Source organism: Psammomys obesus, unplaced genomic scaffold (genome assembly GCF_907164565.1).
Source record: "Psammomys obesus unplaced genomic scaffold, mPsaObe1.curated_primary_1811, whole genome shotgun sequence".
Classification (NCBI taxonomy): domain Eukaryota; kingdom Metazoa; phylum Chordata; class Mammalia; order Rodentia; family Muridae; genus Psammomys; species Psammomys obesus.
In genome coordinates this window covers 19,086,820-19,106,819 of record NW_026596117.1, presented here as the reverse complement: position 1 = coordinate 19,106,819, position 20,000 = coordinate 19,086,820, and the positions used below count along the sequence as shown (strand labels likewise).

Sequence of the window (20,000 nt, the reverse complement as noted above, 5' to 3'; positions counted from 1 at the left end):
GCAAGGACTTGAAAAAAAGAGCCTTTGAGACTGCTCAGGAGGTAAAGGCTTCAGGCCAAGCCTGAAGACCAGAGTTCCGTCCCAGGAGCCCACACGGCAGACCTGTAGAGAACAGACTCCTGTAAGTTGTTCCCTGAGCTTCCTTCTGAAAGTTGTAGATGTCTACTTACATACCCACAAAATAATACACGTAAAACAAATAAACAAACAAACAATAGAATCACCTTTTCTTGTTCACTTAGCCACCAATGCTATACTGCTATAGGTCAGCTCAGAGGCCACATGTGCATTTGAGCGCTTGATAGGAACTTGGTCCAAATTGAAATGCATTGAAGGCAAAATACATAGCAGATTTCAAACATTGGACAGGGAGGTAAGAAGGTAGAATATACACACAAATGCAAAAATAGTTCTACATGGTGAGTATGGTAATATTTTTAATATAGAGTTAAAGTGTGATATGGAAATCAATCTGGGCTTTTGTCATGATATTTTGCTAATGTGGTACCTAAAATTTTTAAAATGACAGACATGGCTTCCACTGTATCCCACTGGACGGCTCATGAGGTTATAGGCTGTCCCTGATCTACTTTGTAGTTTGCTGGTCTGAGGGTGTCAGCTGATGCCCAATCTGATGCTCAAATATCTGCAGGGTAAAACCAAGTTTTAATTCTCCCTGTGTACATGTGTGCTCGCATGCAGGCAAGTGCTCATGGGTGTGCACATGCTGAGGGCAGAGGTCTTCCTCAGAATCTACCCACTCTTTATTGGAAACACTGTCCTGGAGCTCACTGAGTGGTCTAGGCAGGCCAGGTAGCTTCAGGCTTCCGCCTCTCCAGTGCCGAGATTACAAATGCACGCCACACCACGCCTGCCTCTTTACATGGGTGCTGGGATTCAAACTCAGGTCCCCGGGCTCACAAGCCTACCACAAGTTTACCAAGTGAGCTCCCCAGTCCAAGGTTCCATTTGTAAGATGATGTCCTGTTTGATATGTGGAAAGGACCTAAGACTAGACTATTGTAGAGAAATCCCTTATCCAAAATCTTGTTTGCCAAGTCCAGACACCAAGAAGACATGGAGAGCAAGGGAGAGCTGTGTTTAATACAGAGGGTGTAAGGCAGCGAGAACGCCAGGCAGCTAAGTTCAGTGGCGCTGTCCGAGTCCTTCCTGACTGCTCTCCTGTGCCTCCCTGATCTAGAGCCAATCACTATCCTCCACTTCGCTTCTGTCATCCCTCACTTTCCTCAGATTTTTTTTTAGTGTTGTGTCACCAGATCATTATCTTTTAAATACGGTTCTCCACAAGTGTACTATCCCTTAAGAGTGGGCTGAAGAGTTTCTGTACATGTTCCAACTTTATGGTGCTGTTTTTTTAAAGACTTTATGGTGTGTTTAAAAAATTGAAAATGCAACTCATTAACAATCCTACTTCAACTTTTCTATGAAAGTAACCTAACATTTACATTTTATTATTATTATTATTACCATTTACTACAATTTATTCAATTTGTATCCTGGTTGTATTCCCCTCACTCATCTCCTCCCAATCCCACCCTCCCTCCCTCTTCTCCCCCTATGCCCCTCCCCTACTCCACTGATAGGTGAGGTCCTCCTCCCCTTCTATCTGATCCTAGCCTATCAGGGTGCATTGTCTTCCTCTGTGGCCTGGCAAGGATGCTCTCCCCTTAGGGGGAGGTGATCAGAGAACCTATCATTGAGTCCATGCCAGAGAAAGCTCCTGCTCCTCTTATTAGGGAACTCATTTGGAGACTGAGTCTTTGGGCTATATCTGAGCCAGGATTTTAGGTCCTCTCCATGCATTGTCCTTGGTTACAGTATCAGTCTCTGCAGGGCCTCCAGGGCCCAGTGTTTTTTTTTTTTTTTTTTTTTTTTGGCTCTGTTGTTTTCCTTGTGGAGCTCCTGTTCCCTTCAGGTCTTTCTATCTCACCCTTCTTTCATAAGATTCCCTGCACTTTGCTCAAAGTTTGGCTAATCAAACTTTAAATCAGCCTCTGATTCAATATTTTGAATGGCACAGTCTTTGTGACCTAACATTTTTAAGCTAGTGCCTAAACATTGTTTATTCTCGTGGCTGACATCTTCTTTGCTTGAATACATTTGGAAATGATAAAAAGTAAAGAAATGGCTCAGCAGGTGAGAACACAGACCGTTCTTCCATAGGACCAGGGTTTGATTCCCTGTCTCCACATGATGACTAACAACCATTTCTAATTCCAATTTTAGGAGATCCACCCCGGCATCGGTGGGCACTACAACTGTATGATCACAGACAGACAGATATGCAGGCGAAACACCCATTTACATAAAATAAAAATAAAATAGATATACATTTTTTAAGACCCCTGTGTAGCCATGGGTGTCCTGGAATTGCTCTGTATACCAGGCTGACCTTGAACTCACAGAGATCCATCCACCTCTGCTCGTGAGTGCTGGGACTAAAGGCGTGTGCCACCACAGCCAGGCAATAAAATACATTTTTTTTCCTTTTCTTAAAAAGTAAGTGAGAAGCTGAAACATCGATGAAAACGGGAAAGATCTCCTCAAGGGGAGCAGTTGGGACTGTGGGCATCAGGGGCGGATGAAGCTGGGCTACCTCGATGATGTAGAGCACGATGTTCTTGTAGAAGCAGTACAGGATGCACTTGGAGACTCTGTTGTAATTCCAGGCTCCGTGAACCATCAGCAGATTTTTCAGATACTTGAACTGGGAGAGGAATGGAGAGACGTCAGTACTTCCCTCTTCCCTGCCAGCTGACGGAAAGCAGTCCCGCTCGGTCCCGCAGCCATGAGGTTTTACCTGAGCTATGGAGTAGTCTGAAGAGTTGGCTGCCTGCAAACCTTCATTGCCACTTATCCCAACACCCACGTGGGCCGTCTGTATCATGCTGACATCATTTGCTCCATCTCCGATGGCAAGTGTGATGACTTTGACTTGTTTCTTGACCATCTCAACAACCTCTGACTTCTGAAGAGGAGAAACCCTTAAAAAAAAAGAAAATAAAAGAAAAGAAAAACAGGTGAGCAATTACCCCTGCTTCCTGAAAAAAGAAATGGAAATATCATCATTTTTTGATCAATAAACGAAGCCAAACAACTAGATGGATGGTTCTCAAGACAAAAAGATAACAAAACTCCTAGAAACAAATCTGTAGGTGGCAGCCAGGAGACATAATGTTTTGTGTTTTCTTAAGGACCAGAAAGCTGTATGAGAGGGCTATGAGGCAGTGTAGTGGTCAGTGGTTAAGAACACATATCGTTCTCGAAGACCAGGATTCAGTTCCCAGCACCTATATAAGGTGGCTTACAACTGCCTGACAACTCAGCTCCAGTTGGTCTGACACCCTCTTCTGGCCTCTGCGGGTACCTGACGCTCACACGCACATATTCCCCATACACACATAATTAAAAAGTAAAATACAGCTAAAACAAACAAGCGCAAATGTTGGGGGCTGTTCTAACGCTGGCCCTCAAGATCTGGCTCCACCTATCCTTGTTTTGTGAACCTGCCTAAGACATACCTGACTGGCTGATTAAATGGCCTATGCTTGGGCAGGGCAGGATGGGGTAGGCATGGCAAAAGTTCCCAGGCTTTTGAGAACAGGGAATCACAGGAAACAGATGGAGAGTAAGAAGGAGGATGCCAGGATGGGTTAGTATGGAGAAGAAACCACATGGGCTGGGAGAAAGGACTCCAATAATGGCGTGAAAAGGCCCAGATGAAGAATATAAACTAGTACCATAGGATTATGGATGAAAGGTAGTCCAATCCAGGAGGATTAAGGTTGATGGCATTGGATGGGGGCTGGGAGATGGATGGTGAGGATACTGAGATGGTGTAAGTGAAATATCTGCCTGGCCCAAGGTAGATAAGGTGATTATTAATCTAACAGGTGTCTGTACCTTATTATTTGTGACAGCGGGTTATAGAATACTGCTGTGATAATCTTAGGGCTAATAATAAACTTTATATAGCCCAACACTTTTTTAATTTGCAATAACACACAAACAACCAAAGAACAGTAAATAGTCCAAATATTAACTAGGTTCTATTTAATGCCTTGAAAGAAAAAAAAATCTTCAGATATCTGATCATATGTAATGTACTAGGTAATTAAACCAACTTATAACTACTGAAATTAATAGTGGGCAGTTGGCTAGCCTTTCAACCCATTCTCAGACACCACTATAAACCTAAAAAAAAAAAAAGAGCAAATATCAGATGCTAGAACATAATCGTTTTCTTCTGGAGGAACAGACTAACATGCATGCAGAATTCAAACAACTTTTTCTTCAAACATGGATAGGAACAGAGCACACCAGCATTTAAACTAACATTATATATGGTATTAGATTTTCCATGCATCTTAAAAAGTCATTTTAGAACTAAGTGCCAAGATAATGATAGAAACGTTCTAAGACAGAGTGCTTCAGCGACACAATTCACGTAATCTATTGTCCATACTGCACTGGAAATTGAAAGACAGGAAGACTAAACAGTGAACTGGTCCAGACAACTATTAAGATAGTAATTAGAGCCGGGTGCAGGCGTGCACACTGGTAATTCCAGCACTTCGAGGCTGACGAAGGAAGTACTCTCATAAGTTGTAGGACAGCATGGGCTACGCAGCAAAGTCCTGACATAACACAGATAACAAGATGCAACCAAAGTATAAAATGCTAGCACACAGAAATGCCTGAGAGCTATATAATCATCATCATCATCATCATCATCATCATCATCGTCATCGTCATCGTCATCATCATCTTGAGACAGTTGAGGGCAGTGTCAGCCCAAACTGGCCTTGAATTAGCTATGTAGTGAGACTCGGGCGTAGAACTCCTGATCTTTTTTTTTACTCCCATTTTCCCAGTGCTAGATTATAGCATATGCAGTATGCCTCACTCAGAGAGAGATCCTTTATTAAAGAAAAGTACCACAGAAGTGTCCAAGTACTTGCTGAAATAGCCTGCGGAGTATTTCTTATGCTTTTTAAAAATAAAGGCCGTTTAAGAAACTGACACATCTTTACAAACACTCTTGATTACGTTGATAGGAAAAATTCCCAGCAGCAGGCTTTCTGCACAAATACGGGCCTCCAGGAGGTTCTACTGCCGAGAGGAAGGGAGTGAGGGAGTTGGAAGACTCAGCTCGAGGCTGAGACACTGACAGAGTGGTCTGCTGTGCTTTAGTGGGCTGATCCAGAAGAGGAACTGGTAAACGCTGCCATATCAAAGAATTACTTTTAATTTTTTTTTTTCCTTTGGATTTCCTTTTGGAGTTTGGCAACAGTACAAAATGACACAGCTCTGAACTCAACAAGAGAATGAATATCAGGCTACTAATGGTTCATTTCACCGTCTGCCTCCATTTCTCTTCAAAGCAATTTTCATTCCACTTTTACATTTTATTTAATTTTTCTTAACAGGCTAATATAAATGGGTAAGCCCACTGGCCCTCAGCCAAGGTTTTAAACACGGACCATAGTTGACATTTAGTAAATGTCAGAAAAGAATGCTCGCCTGAAATGCTATAGAAAGCAAATGGAAATGGGCATGAATGAAGGGAAGCATTTGAAAGCAGTTATCAAGCTCTCTTTAATGGCTCCCAGTCTACACACACTATAAAATCACATGGTGGAGCTAGGGCATTGTGAAGCCTTTTTACGAACTGAAGTCACACGGTGAGCTAAAATCAGTGACTTGTAGGGGCTTCGGGAAAGAACGACCCCAAACCTCTTTCCCATCTTCACAGCGATTATACTCTGTGGCTGCTGTCTCTTAGTCACACTGTAATGTTTACTAGTGCATGCTGGGTGATCTTCACTGTCAACTTGATGGAGTTTAGAATCACCTAGGAGACAGGCCTCTGGGAGTTTCCTGAGGGTGTTTCCAGCGTGGCTTAACTGAGGGCGGAAGCGCTACCCTGCTTTTAGAGGTGGGCTGAGGTCCCAGACTGAATAAAGAGAAAGGTGCCCACCCAGGGAACACCAGCACCCATCATTCACTGCTTCCTGAAGGCAGATGTACATAGAGGTTACCAGCTACTTCATGCTCCCGTCAGCACGTCTCCCTTGCCTCTGTGTACTATATCCCCTCAAACTTGAACCACAGCTCTTCTTTCCTTAACCTGTGTCAGGTGTTTTATCATAGCAATAAAAACAAAACAAAACAAAACAAAAAAACAAAAAACATCAAGTAATAGAACCTCCAAATTAAAGCTAGGTAAGGATCTTTACCCACTTCTACAGAGATAACTAACTCAGGTGTTGAGAAAAGAGTAGGAATAGCCTAAGCAAGAAAACTGCTTGTTTAAGCAAAAAGTAAAGAAATAGCACCATAGCCAGAAGCATCCTCCAAAGTATAGGATGACTATGACCAGCAAGGTGGGTCCAGGCTTAGAAGAAGATTCGAGAAACAGTGAAAGCCACTGACAGCTAAATAATGGTGTTGGATTTACAAACTGTAAAACATGCATTCATATATTTCACTCAGAATGTGAATGTACAGAGACTTGTTAGTTAGAGTCTAGAACATTCTTTTGCCAGGAAATGCTGGTTGAAACCCCAAACTTTCTATTGTTGCAAAAATCTTTCTCAGGAGACACACACTTTTTTGTTTTCTAACATGAAGCTGAGAATACAGTTTTTTCCAACCTAGCTGATGGCTGTTTTACCTGCCCCTTCTCTATGTTCAAAAGCACCCTGAGCATCTGCACACCGCATTATCCTCAGGCTATGGCAGAAGGTGCTGGTGGGGCAGCTGATGGCTGCTCTGACGTGGGGATTCTGAGACTCAGAGGGGGATTCTGATTAGTGAAACTGAAGTCTGCTAATAAAGATTTCCTACAGGCGCCTGTGTGTTTGTGTACATGTGTGCGAAGGCATGCACCGGAGGTTGGAGGATAACCCTGAGTGTTGGGTTGTCACTTCCCACCTTGTTTGAGACAAGATCTTGGTTTGCTTTGGTGGCTCACTGCTGGCTATGCCAGGCTAGCTGGCAGCAAGCTGCCAAGGATTTCCCTGCCTCTGCCTCCCAACTCACTTCAAGAATGTTATGATTACATCTATGTGTTACTGTTCCCAGCTTTATGTGGGTGCTGGTTTCTGAACTCAGATCTCATGCACACACAGCAAAAGCTTTAACTGCTGAGCTCAAGTTGGGCATTCTTATCCTTCAAATCCAAAAATCTGTAAGTCCCCAAACTTGCAACTTTCTGAGTGCCAATATGAGGCTGAAAATTCAATACCTGATCTCATGTGACGAGTCATAGTCCAAACGCACTGAAATGAACAAAATTATCTTCCGGCTATGTGTATCAGGTTTATGAAGAAACTTATGTGTGGAACAGGAAGTAATTTCTATGAAATTCATGTTTAGACTTGGGGCTTGTCTCCAAAGTAGCTCGTTTTCCAAAAGCACATGTTCCAAACTTTAGAACCCAAAGTTCTGAATCATGCTGGACCCAAGCATTCTGGACGAGGGACACCCAAATGGGTGCTGTTTTCAAGGTGTTGAGATGTTGCTTCTTGCAACATGGGGTCAGGGCACAGGGTGTATAAGAAAGCAGATGTAATGTGGTTCTCAGGCTCCCGCTACCGTGAATCCCGTGACAGGGTGCATGGTAACCCGGAACTGTGAGCGAAATAAACCCTTTCTCCCTTAACTTGCTTTTGTTAGAATATTTTACCAAAGCAGCAGGAAGAGCAGCTAAGACTGACGGGTATGACATATGGCCTCTTGATCGTTTTGCCTGTATTCAGTCATTCCAGAGGACAGAAGGCCTCCTTAACAAGGGCAGGAGAGTTCATTTCAGATGAAGTGGATCTCTTTCCACACTCAGCACTGCCTGAGCATGGTTCTTCTTCCCCTGATGTGCTTCCAGCGTTTCAAACCTCCCATCAGACGACTTTGCTCTGTTTGACTTCGGCCCATGCTTTTGTAGTTGGACAATTTCCCTGACAGCCTAGAGCGGTGGTTCTCAACCTTTCTAATGCTACGACCCTTTGATGCACTTCCTCGTGTTGTGGTGACCCCCAGCCATCAGAAGGTATTTTCATGGCTGCTTCGTAACTGTAGTTTTGATATTGTTATGAATTGTAATGTAAAGATCTGATATGCAGGATCTCTGATATGCGACCCCTTTAAAAGCATTGCTTAACTGCCGAAGGGTTTGTGACCCACAGGTTGAGAACCAGTGGCCTAGGGCAACCACACTATTCAGCTAGTTAATTCTCCCTGGTGCTTATCACAAACTGTATGTCTGTGGCTGGGAATGCATAAGTCTTCAGGTTTCTAAGTACCAACAGTGATCAACTGTACGATATGGAAGCATCGTAACTGCGATGTTCTCTTCTCCCAGATGTGAGTACGTCTCTATGTCTATACCTGCATACGGTTTATCCCACTTGGAGGTTTTCAACAAGACTGAAATGAGTCACTACCGGACTCCTGCGCTGCCTTCTCTTTTCTGGAAGCGGCAAGAGGCTCTGTTGAAACAGATCACTCATGTAGCATATGCTGCGGAGGTCTGCTTTTCTTCCTGTGCACCACAAACAGAGGGTGGTCCCTTGGGATGTAACTGAGGAGCGAGCTGAGCCCAGTGTGAGGCTCAGATATGTTTCTGGCTGCAGTTTCTGCACGTGCTCTTCATTATCGTTCTCATTTGTCATATGGTAACTTTCGGTGCCCTGTGAACGTTAGATCAGAGAGCACTGGAATGTTTTGTCATTCAAGCTAAGAAATATATAGGTGGTCTATTTAAAAAATATATATTTATTTTTATGTGTTTTGGGTATTTTGCCTGTATGTGTGTCTGGTGACTGCAGAGGCCAGAATAGGTTGTTAGATTCCTGCAGTTGTTGCTACAGACTGTTGTGAGCCACCATGTGGGTGCTGGGAATCAAACCTGGGTCCTCTGGAAGAGGACACCAAGGGCACCCACCTAGTGCCCTTAACCACTGATCCCTTTCCAGCCCCAGGTGATCTATCTTATATGTGCTTTGTTTTGCATAATAGAAACAAGTGTCTTTCTGAATAGAACATTGATAATGATTATATGTACAAGTTTCTACACGGGCATAAAAACTATGTGAGGACTTTTCATGGGCAGCCAAACGACTTATAATGTTTAAGGCAAGAATACTGCATTATGGGTATAATTTTAAATGTGTAGGCAAGAATATATTTTGAGGGGGCTATCATCCCCCTAAAACAAAATTTAGTATGATGAATTATCATATTTCTTTTGGCCACCCATAAAAGGTAAAAAAACGAGAGAAACATGGTAGGGTATAATTGTAGTTTCTGTTCTGTTGTGTTAAAACACTCCGACCAAGTACAGCTTTAGGGGAGGAAATGTTTTATTTCTGTTTCGATCATTGAAAGAAGTCAGAGCAGCCACTCAAGTAAGAGCTTGAAGTGGAAATCACGGAGGATGCTGCTTCCTGGCTCACTCTCTGACTCACTCGCCACTCTGACTTAGCTTTCCTGTTCAGTCCATTGTACCTGCCTAGGAACAATGACAGCCGCAGTGGGCTGGGCTCTCCTGCATCGGTTAACAATCAAGGCAATCTCCCACAGACAATGCCCATAGCACAGCCTCATCTGAGCTTTCCCTGCAATTGAAACTCCCTTCTTAGGTGATTCTAGGCTGCGTCAAGATGACAATTAATGCTAACTAGGTTAACTATATTAATTACTGTAAATGTTTTCTACATGCACCAACCAGGCTTTGTTAGTCACTGAGCTTGAGGTTCGCCCCTGGCTGCTGTTTAGAAGTCAGCCAGGATGTGCTGTACTTTCCTTTATTACTAACTTCCTAAGACCTCCCCTGTGAATAGCAGTCTATTCTACACTGAGCCATATTTGTTTGACTAATAACAAAGTTACAAAGAGAGAGAGCAACCTAACTTAATCTCACTGGTCTTTCTTTTCTTTCTTTCTTTTTCTTTCTTTCTTTCTTTCTTTCTTTCTTTTTTTCTTTCTTTCTTTCTTTCTTTCTTTCTCTCTCTCTCTCTCTCTCTCTCTCTCTCTCTCTCCTTTCTTTCTTTCCTAAAATTTGTTAGGTTCATTTATAATGATTCATGCTGAGAAGATATTAATATGTGGCAAAATTACGTTACACATACCAAAATTACACGTGTATTGGAACTGTGCTAGAAGCTCATGGTGGATTTATTACTGGAATGAAAACAGCAGCTTATGTGGCAAATCCTGAGGATATTTAGCATATGAAGCATAATGAAACATTCAACCACCTCCGGGTAAGAAAACTGTGCTATTCAAATCACCGATGAGTGAGCACCCTCCTAGCCTCCAAAACCAACATCTGTTGATATTCTGCACAGTCAAAGGCACCAAAGAGACTTTACAATGTAGGGGCCAAGGCTACAGAAATAACATACAGATAGCTCTTCTCAGGGGAAAAAGAAAAACGGAGAAGTAACTTCAAGAAAGACTTCCTTTCTGAGGCACAAAGTTTACAGACGCAGTTTCTCTTGCTGAGTGTACACATTTATACAGATAAACCACTGTGCCTTTAATTTCAATCCTTCGGATGGTATTTTCAATAGGGGCTGCTCATTTCAGCAGTGTGTATCAGTGTCTAGGTGTGCAGTAACATAACAAATGGAAATTGGCAAATATATCCAACAGAAGGCACACACACATAAACAAACAAACAAACAAACAAAAAACACAAAAAAACCCCTGCTCCTAGTGGGAAATTGTATTATACCATTTAGACCAAAAATGTAGCTTAGCACAGTTTAAAGTCGGCATTGTAGCTCAGTGATAAGGTGGCTCCCATGCATGACTCCCTCAGTTCAATCTCAAGTTCAGAGAATGTCTACCCTTGATTGCTTTCTAAAAACACATCCTTCCCCTTTTTAAAATGGTAGAGCTGATACCAACTCCTGTCTTGTACCTCGGTCTACAAGCTGTCTTATATCCTTCCTTACTTCTCTGTGCCCTTTTAACACATCCGGTTTTCAAAATCACCCGTCCTATAGGATGCTCCTTCCTTTCTCTCTGTTCTATGCCTTCTAGCTGCCAGAAAGTCTTGCCTATTTTTCCATCTGTTTTCCACACTTGGAGCTCAGAACTCAGCCTTTCTTTAACTTTCCTTAAGTAACAAATACATTTATTAAAATGAAGATAATCACCAAAATCCATCGTGAACTCTGCCTCCCCCAACATGTTTTTTTTTGTTTTGTTTTGTTTTTACACAGTAGGCTCCACAGGTTGTGAGATCATAGACACACCCTACACTGCATATATCATGTCCCGAGCGAATCAGAACTTAGAAAGCTGCCGGTAACCTACGAGGCAATTGGTAGTCAGCCGAAGGCTACAGTAGAGTTCTGGTTTATCAACTGGTGCCAAGCTTGCAGGGGAACCCTTAAGGGAAAGCTGTAAAGTTCAGCCTTTGAAATTGATGAAAAGCAAAGCACTCTCTAAGTATCTGGATGTACTTGTCTCAGATGCAAACCTGCACTGAATGTCAGTAAAATACAAAACAGAAAGGATAAATTGAGTAAGAGAAGATGTAATTTAAGAAGGATGGTGATGGAAATCAAGGTAGCAGCCACCAGTAACTGAAGGTAGCATGAGGGGCTCCTTGGACGTTGGCCATGTTGGGGTGAGGCGTGTATATTTTGTAAAAATGTGCTGAGTATTCACAAAGGCTTTACGTACTTTCCAGTATAAGTAGCTGTGACTGTAGTGTGTAATGCGTGTCTGCAGTGCCGAGGTGGTTTTCTGAGAGTCACACCTGAAACTCTACCATATTGAGTTACAGCAATATGGTAGCTCTTGGGTTTCTTGTATGTTCTGAGGCATTTCACGCAAATGAGGGCTTTTCTAGTGTAGCTCAGCAGAGGTAGCAATGAGACCTATAGTTTCTTCAGCACCCCTCGGCTGAAGTAGAATAGCAAATGAGAGGAGCAAAGGCTGAGCTGAGGATTAGGTTGAAGCAAAATATGGGCATTTTATAAAGCTATAAAACCCACCCGGTCTGTCCTTCAGTCAGACTCCTGTGAAAGAAATAGTCTCTCCACATTTCCAATATTTATTCAGATTTTCTTGGAAGTAAATATAGGGTTGACATTCATTAACAGTTTGTAAGTCTTCTGAAGCCAAACATCTGCTTGGCACCGAGTGGTGTTCACGACTTCTTTTTCTTTGAAGGAATGTCTGTTGAGTATTTACTGGCTTCATTTGTGCCTTGTCGCTGCCTCTTAAGTAAAACATTTATTTAGAGAAGTCCTTGAGCTAAAGACAATCCCCTAAAGACTCAGGAAGTAGATCTACCTTGACTCCCTCCCACCCCCATTTTATTTAACATGCTCATGCTGCTATAGAAAACATACAAAGCGTCCCTTTAGGCCTCTTCTCAGAAGATGCCATTGGGCAGTGTAAGGCAAAGGTTTTGCCTGGGAATGTTACTCTAACTGACAACGCTTGCGAAGTCAAGTAGATTTTTTTTTCAGTCTACTATGGGGAAAATGGCCTAAAAGGGGGTTAAGCTTTGATTAGAGATGTTACAAGTAGAGAAAAATGCTTACTTCAGTTTAACCTCTGCTTTTCAGGAGACATGAGTATATAAATTATGTAGCAGGATGGTGATTTCAAGACAGTCTAAAAGCTGGAGGCTCTAAGCCAATTTTCAACCAACTGTCACAGAACGTAAGTTTCAAAATATGTTTAAACTAAACTGACAACTACAGGGGGAAAAAAAACCCCGTAAGAGTCTTTGAAAAGCTGGGTTATGTGAACTGATGAGGACCTCAGAAACCACACACTATTTAACACAGCGATACTTCACTGTGGCCTTCCTGCTCTTCTGGAGGGATGGGTCAGAGGAAGAACAGCTGTGTCTGTCTCTAGATGAGGATCTAAGCAGCACAGAGGCGCTGCCCAGCACAGACAAGCCAACAGAAGAGTTCATCCAAAAATTACAAGGGTGACAGGCAGGTCTCTGACCGGGTGCTCCCAAGCTGGGGCTAAGTGCCCTGGTAGAGAACCCCCGTGATTTCTTCCTTTCCACATGGCAGTAGCTGTCTTCTACCTGCTTCAGGTATCGGAGTACCCTGGAGGTACTATACTGTTGCCTTCTTACCTCATCATTTTCCAGAGAGAATGGTTCAATTCAGTGTCTAAGGTGCCAGAGAGGTTGAGTTAGAACAGACATTTCCTGAACCCCCAGTCAAAACAGCTTTATGCTAATATACTAATGGGAAGGCAAAAGCATTGGCAAATGAAGTCAGGAATCATTTACCTAGAACCTCAGGAAAGCTCTTGATTTTAGATGTTCCCACAAACCTTCATGAATCCTAGAGCAAGGCTTGTTTTCATCAGTGAGTTGCAGGTCATCTGTGAAAACCTTGATAATGGTCCACACCATTGTTCATTGAGCATGTATGTTTCCTCTGGAGGAGGTCAACCAGACTTTTCTCTTGCTCTTCAAAAGTATCTGAGAGGGCATGCCAGCACATGTCTGTAATGCTAGTACTTGCGAGGAGGAGGAAGTAGGACTAGGAATCGAAGGCTAGCTTTGGGTACATAGTGAGCTCAAGCTAGCCTGGAGTACATGAGACCCTGTCTCACAGATCAGCCAATTAACTAACCAACCAATCAACCAACCAACCAACCAATGAGCATATCTGTTATCACCCCAAGAAAGAAGCAGTGGACACAGGCAAGTGAATAAAAGGAAAAAAGTACCAGAAGGGGATGCTTGTATCGATATGCTGATAGCAAGAAACTCTTAGACATGGGTATCTGTTTTCTATCAGGTGACCAGGTCCATAGAGGTAAACTGCCCCACAATAAAAAGCTGCGTTGTTTATGTGAACATGCTGTTTGCTAGGCTACTAAAATGTAAGACTATGCTCTACTGTTTTGTCTTTAGCCACACACACACACACACACACACACACACACACACACACACACACACTTCTTGAGGTATAACATGTAGCCTATACTCTGTAAACTGAAACCAGGGCTCAAATGCCCTGAATAATTTTGGGTTGGGGGGAGATTAGCTCTGTCTCTGAATGCTGGCTTCAGAAAACAGTGGTGGGTGGGAGATGTAATGACTACTGACAGAGAACAGCAGCTTCTTTCAATTCAGCCAGGAGGCTCTGGGTTGGGGTGCAAAAGCTCATCTTTGTAACCATAGCAATCAGGCAAACACTAAAGACTCCTTCTGCCCTGGGTGCCAGTGTCAGGGGAGAAAGCTGATGGAGCCCTGAAGATGGACTGAATGGGGGTCCCATATCTATTCCATTATCTGCTGCTCCGGTGGACTGTAGAAGACAGGCCTATTCTGAACTATCTTCATGTGGGTGGAGTGACAAGCAGTAGGTTGAAAAGGAGTCTCAGTTGTGGGAAAAACTCTCAAAGAGTTAGCATGGACATGAAGTAACTTGGAAAACAGTACTATGCAGTATTTTGAAATAATATTCAATATTTATCTGGGCATCATTTTTCTAATAGAATAAAATGTAGGGTTTCCTGAGGCTGGGAGGTCATTATCACATCAGAAGCGAGGAGCTATTCTCCAAGGATCATACACACAGGCTCACTCCCCATCCCCAACCTGTGATAGGAACATCCTCGTTACACTCAGAGGTCAGTACAAGGAATGAGAAAAACATGGATCGGGCCAGCAATTTAACTCTGAGAGGCACTAGCCCAAGGGTGCACAGGCATTAATCTGGCCGTGGCACTGATGGAATTATGGGTTTAGAACAGCCTCAGAGCTGGGCTGGAAGCATCTCTTTAGGGAAAATAGTATGAAGGTAATTAGAATAAAAAGAACAGAAGAAAGCCATTTTATTAAAACAACAACAAAATCCTGAATAGAACTGTCTGCCCAGGGGACATCCAAGGCCCTTAGACGTTCACAGAACAGAAGTCCCGAGGAGGGAGGAAGCAGCCACACACAGCTTTATAAGCTCAGTGTCAGCACAGAGCTAGGTGTTCATGTGAATTCCTCCCAGGTGTCTGGCCTGGAAGAGCTCTGAGGTCCACACGACTTGTAATACTCCAGGACAAGGATCTCCAGGGAGAATTTCACAAGCATAGAACATACTTCTCCCTTGCTTTCTAGTGTTCCCAGCTATTGTTTAACCCTGAGGCTGAGCTCTTTGCAGAATGGTGGGAGGCACTGTATTAAGCTCTGCTGCAATGACAGCATCAGGAAAACAGGCCTCCCGAGGCTTTCAAACTGTGATTCTTCTCAGAGTGGAGCGGACGGGGCAGAAGGGTAGTGAGTCTTTCTTGTCTTGATAAGCGCAACACCTCTGCCCTGCACACAGCAGGCACGTCATCATACATGTTAGCTAGCGTCAACTGGCTACTTTATCCAAATATTACTGTCTTCTGGTCTTCGTTCTGTTTCTGAGAGAGAGCCAGCAGTCATAACACTCACGGGCTTTTGAGCAATCTCCTGTTGATCTGAACCCATTAATGAAAGTGACTACATGCCTAAATGTAGCAAAAATTTCCCTGATGGAAGAGTGAGAGCCGAGTATCAGTAAGCCCTTCACAAGCTATTAGCAAGAATCCACAAAAAGTTACTGTAGCCTCAGACTTCAAAAAGCAGGAAGATACCAAAATAGAACCAAGAGTGATTTTCATCACCGTGATAAACAAAGAATATGACTGTTATAAATATTAAGCTTCTGCATAATGTGCCACTCAATAATTTTGGTCACACTCTTAATATGCACCATAGGGAAGGCTAGATGCTACAGCTAAAGTACTTAGAGGACTGACAATAATGGGCAAGTCTTAATTCTCTGAAGATAATATAATTTTGTAGGTCAAAATGATGCTATGCATGTTCCTTACAGGGTGTGTTCTTTAAATACATTCCAGAAAAATGGATTTAATTGAAATTCAAGAAATACATATTGAGTGGATAAACCGAGACAAAAAAAATGGTTTAAAAAGAATAACTTTAAAAAAATTAGTAAATAGAGCTTTGAAAAAATAGAGCCAATAGAAGAACGTTAAGGCTATTTGGCGAGAGCACAGACTGTGAGAAATCATCTAGAAGCCCACTTGTGTGAGTTGAGGAAATACCCAAACCGCCGTGAGCAGCTGGTAAGATTCAGTAAGTGGATGACAGGGGAAATCCTCAGCTGAGGAAACCTTAAGACAAGAGCCTGGGCAGTCCTACAAAGCACTTTAAGTTTTAGGAGGACAGAGTTTTAACAATTTAGATAAAGAAATGGAGAAGATCCTCTAACAGAAAGCCAGGCAGGCTACAGCCAAACACAAAGGCACTTTTATGGATTAGGCCATGGTAACTCAGAAACAGATTTTAATCTAGGATATGAGCAATCTTATAAATTAGTAGGCAAGAGTCTTAGAGTCAATAAACAGCCATCAGAAAAATATCCAGCTATTTGGAAAATGACTCAGTTTGCACCTCCCATCATGGCTGTCTCTATAGAATAAGTTCCAGCAGTAGGATCAGCAATCTAAACAGAGACAACAGGGTCCTTCCATAAATGAACCAGGATGAAAATGCAGAAGAATAATCTTTTATTCCCCACTTTGGTGCTGAAGATCAGAGCCAAGGCTTAGAGCTCGCTCAATCACTAAGCTACAGCCCTGGCCCCAATAACTATTTTACTTTTCAGTATTGGGGTTTAAACCCAGAGCGTTACAGCTGTTAGACAAAACCGACTAAGCCCTTTTGAGTCTCCCTAAATTGGCCAAGCAGACCTTAAGCTTGGTATCTTTTGGCTTTAGCATTCAAAGTAGCTGGGATTATTGACATGTACCACCTACTTGGTTGCCATTGACTGATTTTAAATACAGATAAACCCCAAAAAGCTGGTGCTTTCAAATTATGAGCAGCATTTAATACTCATTGTTAGGACTCCCTTTCAAATCTGCTAACACATCCATCTCCGTTTATGAACCTTGGGGTTTGAGTGGAATGGATGGAAAAAACCCAACATTTGTAATTTATAGATTAAAAAAAACTTTATGGAATGTCTAAAAATTAAGAACTCAACATTAGGCTGGAGAGAGAGCTGAGCCATCGAAAGGCACCGTTTTGCAATTCCAGAGACCCAAGGTCTCTTGAAGTGCCCCCAGTTGCACTTCAGGGGGATCCAGCACCTGGGTCCTGCCCAAGTACCTGCACACATGTACACATATGAGATCTCACATATATACATACTAAAATAAAATCATTAAAAGTAGCATTAAAATAACATCACCCTTTGTTGAAATCTGACAATGTTGGGGAGAACTTACCTGCAGCAAATGACAGCTTTGCAGGACAAAGCTAAGTCCAGGAAATACTGCCGGACTCCGAAGGTTAAGGCATATTTGAGGGTCTTCCCATCAATTATAAGAGCAAAATCATTTTCCTTCCGAAGAGCATCTCCAAGGGTGGTGCAGTGCCGACTGAGAGTTTCCCTCGTGGCCTGGAAGATCAACCAAGGTCATCAACATTCATTCTATTTCTTCCACTACAATGTCTTCAAGGGGTTTAGGAACTAAATTTAGTTATTTTTAGCGCATGTTATCTTTTGAATTGCTTTCACAAACCTTCATTTATTCAGTTCTCACAACAGCTCCTCTAGCGGGGACAGTTAAGTCCTGTGGAAGTTACACACTGTCCACGGCAGGGCAGGGATTCGGCCACAGGCACTCATTCCTCTGTTGACCCTGCAGTTCCTTACCCAACCTCACAATCACGATACTGTAAAAGCATTTTCACTAAATTCTCTTCCTAAGGAAAAGAACAACACTGATCTACTTTATGAAAACTGGCTTGCCCTGAACCAAGGGGAAAACTTGGGGAATATAAGCTAAATAATTTACGAGTATTCCGAGAGTACTTGATGCCATTGAAGTTTAACTTCCCAGGGACCTAGAGGAGGAAATGCAGGGTTTGTAATCTACCGTAACTTCATGGTTCCAATTCATATTTTATGTTTTAGAGGGGGGGACGGAGACACGCAGCTTGGTCATCGCGATGGATCCAATGCAAAGAGCCTTCCCATCAACCAACAGCTCACTCTTCAGCAGAATAAAAACTTGCAGTATCAGGGAACGCTTTACTCATTTAGATGGCACAAGAAGAAGTTCATGTGTCCTCCACCAAGGACTGCCTGCTCAGCTCTCCAAAGGGAAAAAAGCTAAAAAAAAATTTCCCACATAAAGTATCATTTCGTATGTCTAGTTTTTCTCCAGAATCCTATACACCCTTCTTATAATGTAATGGGTCCATCCAGTTTCTGTTCCAAAGAGCCCTGACACGGAAGAAATATAACATTCACTCCACACAAGGAAACAGAAATTCCTTTTTGTTCTGAGTGCTACGTCTACGCTACTTACATAATAAAATACAGTGACATCTAATACGGTTACAGAACAGTTTGTGTCTGTCACACTCACAAAGTTATTTGTGACGGTTTAGCTTGTCAACACGGTTAGACTAAGCGACATCTGAGCGTGGCTGAGACTGTCTCAGATTACCGGTGCTCTGAGCTAATGAGTGGGTTCACGTCTTGACAGGGTCACAGCATGGCAGTGCTGCCGGGAAGCGTGAAATGAAAGAGGTGGTGCCTGTTGGTAGAGGCACCACCGGGCGTGGTGCTGTCTCATCGGGGTCTGTCCCAGTATCTGCTCTTCTCGGCTTTCTGCCCACTATGGTGTCAGCTGGTCCAACATACTCCACCCACATAATGAACTGGACCCAGGGCACTGTGAGCAAAACAAGCATGTTCTCATCCCAAGTTGGGCATTTGGTCCCAAGAATCAACGAGAAAAGTAATGGATCCATTATTGTTCCAGTATAAGGGCCTAGCCCAGTCATTTCATACTTATTTCATTTTGAGGGAAGTGATAAGGATATTAAAATCTCACATGGGAAATATTTGAAGGTGTTTTTGCATTTGTATTCAAACGCAGCCCACACTCTATCCTGTCATTTTAGAATCTGTTTATCTGGATGATACGCTATGCCATACGGTAAAGTAAGGCTGGCAACATTCCCAGCACTAGAACCTTACGATTTGATGTTTATATCTTGTTTGGCTCAAGAGGACTGAAGCAAAGGAAGTGTAGACATCTTTAAAAATTTCCCATTGAAGTTTAGTAATGGAAGTCTAAAGCATATTACCCCAGATTGTTTTAAAATTCATAGAGATTAGGTGGATAAATAAACCAATGAATGTGTGAAAAATAAAAGCAAAAATAAAATACCTAACATGTGCTGCACTTGGGGCAGTTTTAAGGGATATGTGTGTAGATGAGACACTTTTAAACATTTACTCTAACGCTGAGTCTAGATTCTTCTAGTAGTCCCAGTGTAAAGACAGAGTGCTTAAGTTTCTTGCTCAAGAATACATCGATGCGATGCTGTGGAGTAAAGTGGGCTCAGAATTAAGTTTCTGTTCTGGCTTGTCATTCTCTGCACAGTCCATCAAAAAGAAACCACAGGCAGTAAGTTGCACAAAAAGCAAGTACAACGCCACATCATTTTTCTGTTGTTTCCCTGGAGCCTTCACCGCCCTTCATCTCACGTCTTTATAAAAAAAAAGTTAAAACACAAAGTGTTCTCTTCTTGCTCTGCAATCTTTCCAAGGCCTTCAGCTACTGGTCCATTGAAGTGTAACCCCCTTAAAAGGGTATCAAGCCTTCCCACACTGAAACCTGAGGAACTTTCCTCACAGCTTTCTCCACAAGCTTGACTCTTACATGTCTCTCTTCCTAAAGTGGCAAGCTGAGCTACCAAGATCCCAAACTGCCCAGTGCAATAGAGCTTATGCCTACAAAGCCTTTAGCGCCTTCCAGGGAGTTCCAGGGCTGAACCCCAGACCACAACGTGTACAGAGCCTACACTATCACACCCTGAGAAATTCCACTGCAAACTGTCCATTTTCCTTTATTATTACACACACACACACACACACACACACACACACACACACACACACACA

The 20,000-nt window shown here is 42.7% G+C and overlaps 1 protein-coding gene across 2 annotated transcripts in view; it reads right to left on the bottom strand.

The window, feature by feature from the left end:
* Positions 1 to 20,000, bottom strand: part of Atp8a1 (ATPase phospholipid transporting 8A1) — a 221,120-nt gene that overhangs the window by 46,609 nt on the left and 154,511 nt on the right. For both annotated transcript variants that reach the window (XM_055629410.1, XM_055629411.1), the window contains 3 exons: positions 17,305 to 17,477; positions 2,822 to 3,005; positions 2,618 to 2,728 (listed from right to left, as the gene is read on the bottom strand). In XM_055629410.1, the coding sequence (XP_055485385.1) occupies positions 2,618 to 2,728; positions 2,822 to 3,005; positions 17,305 to 17,477 (468 nt within the window). The remainder of the gene's footprint in view (positions 1 to 2,617; positions 2,729 to 2,821; positions 3,006 to 17,304; positions 17,478 to 20,000) is intronic.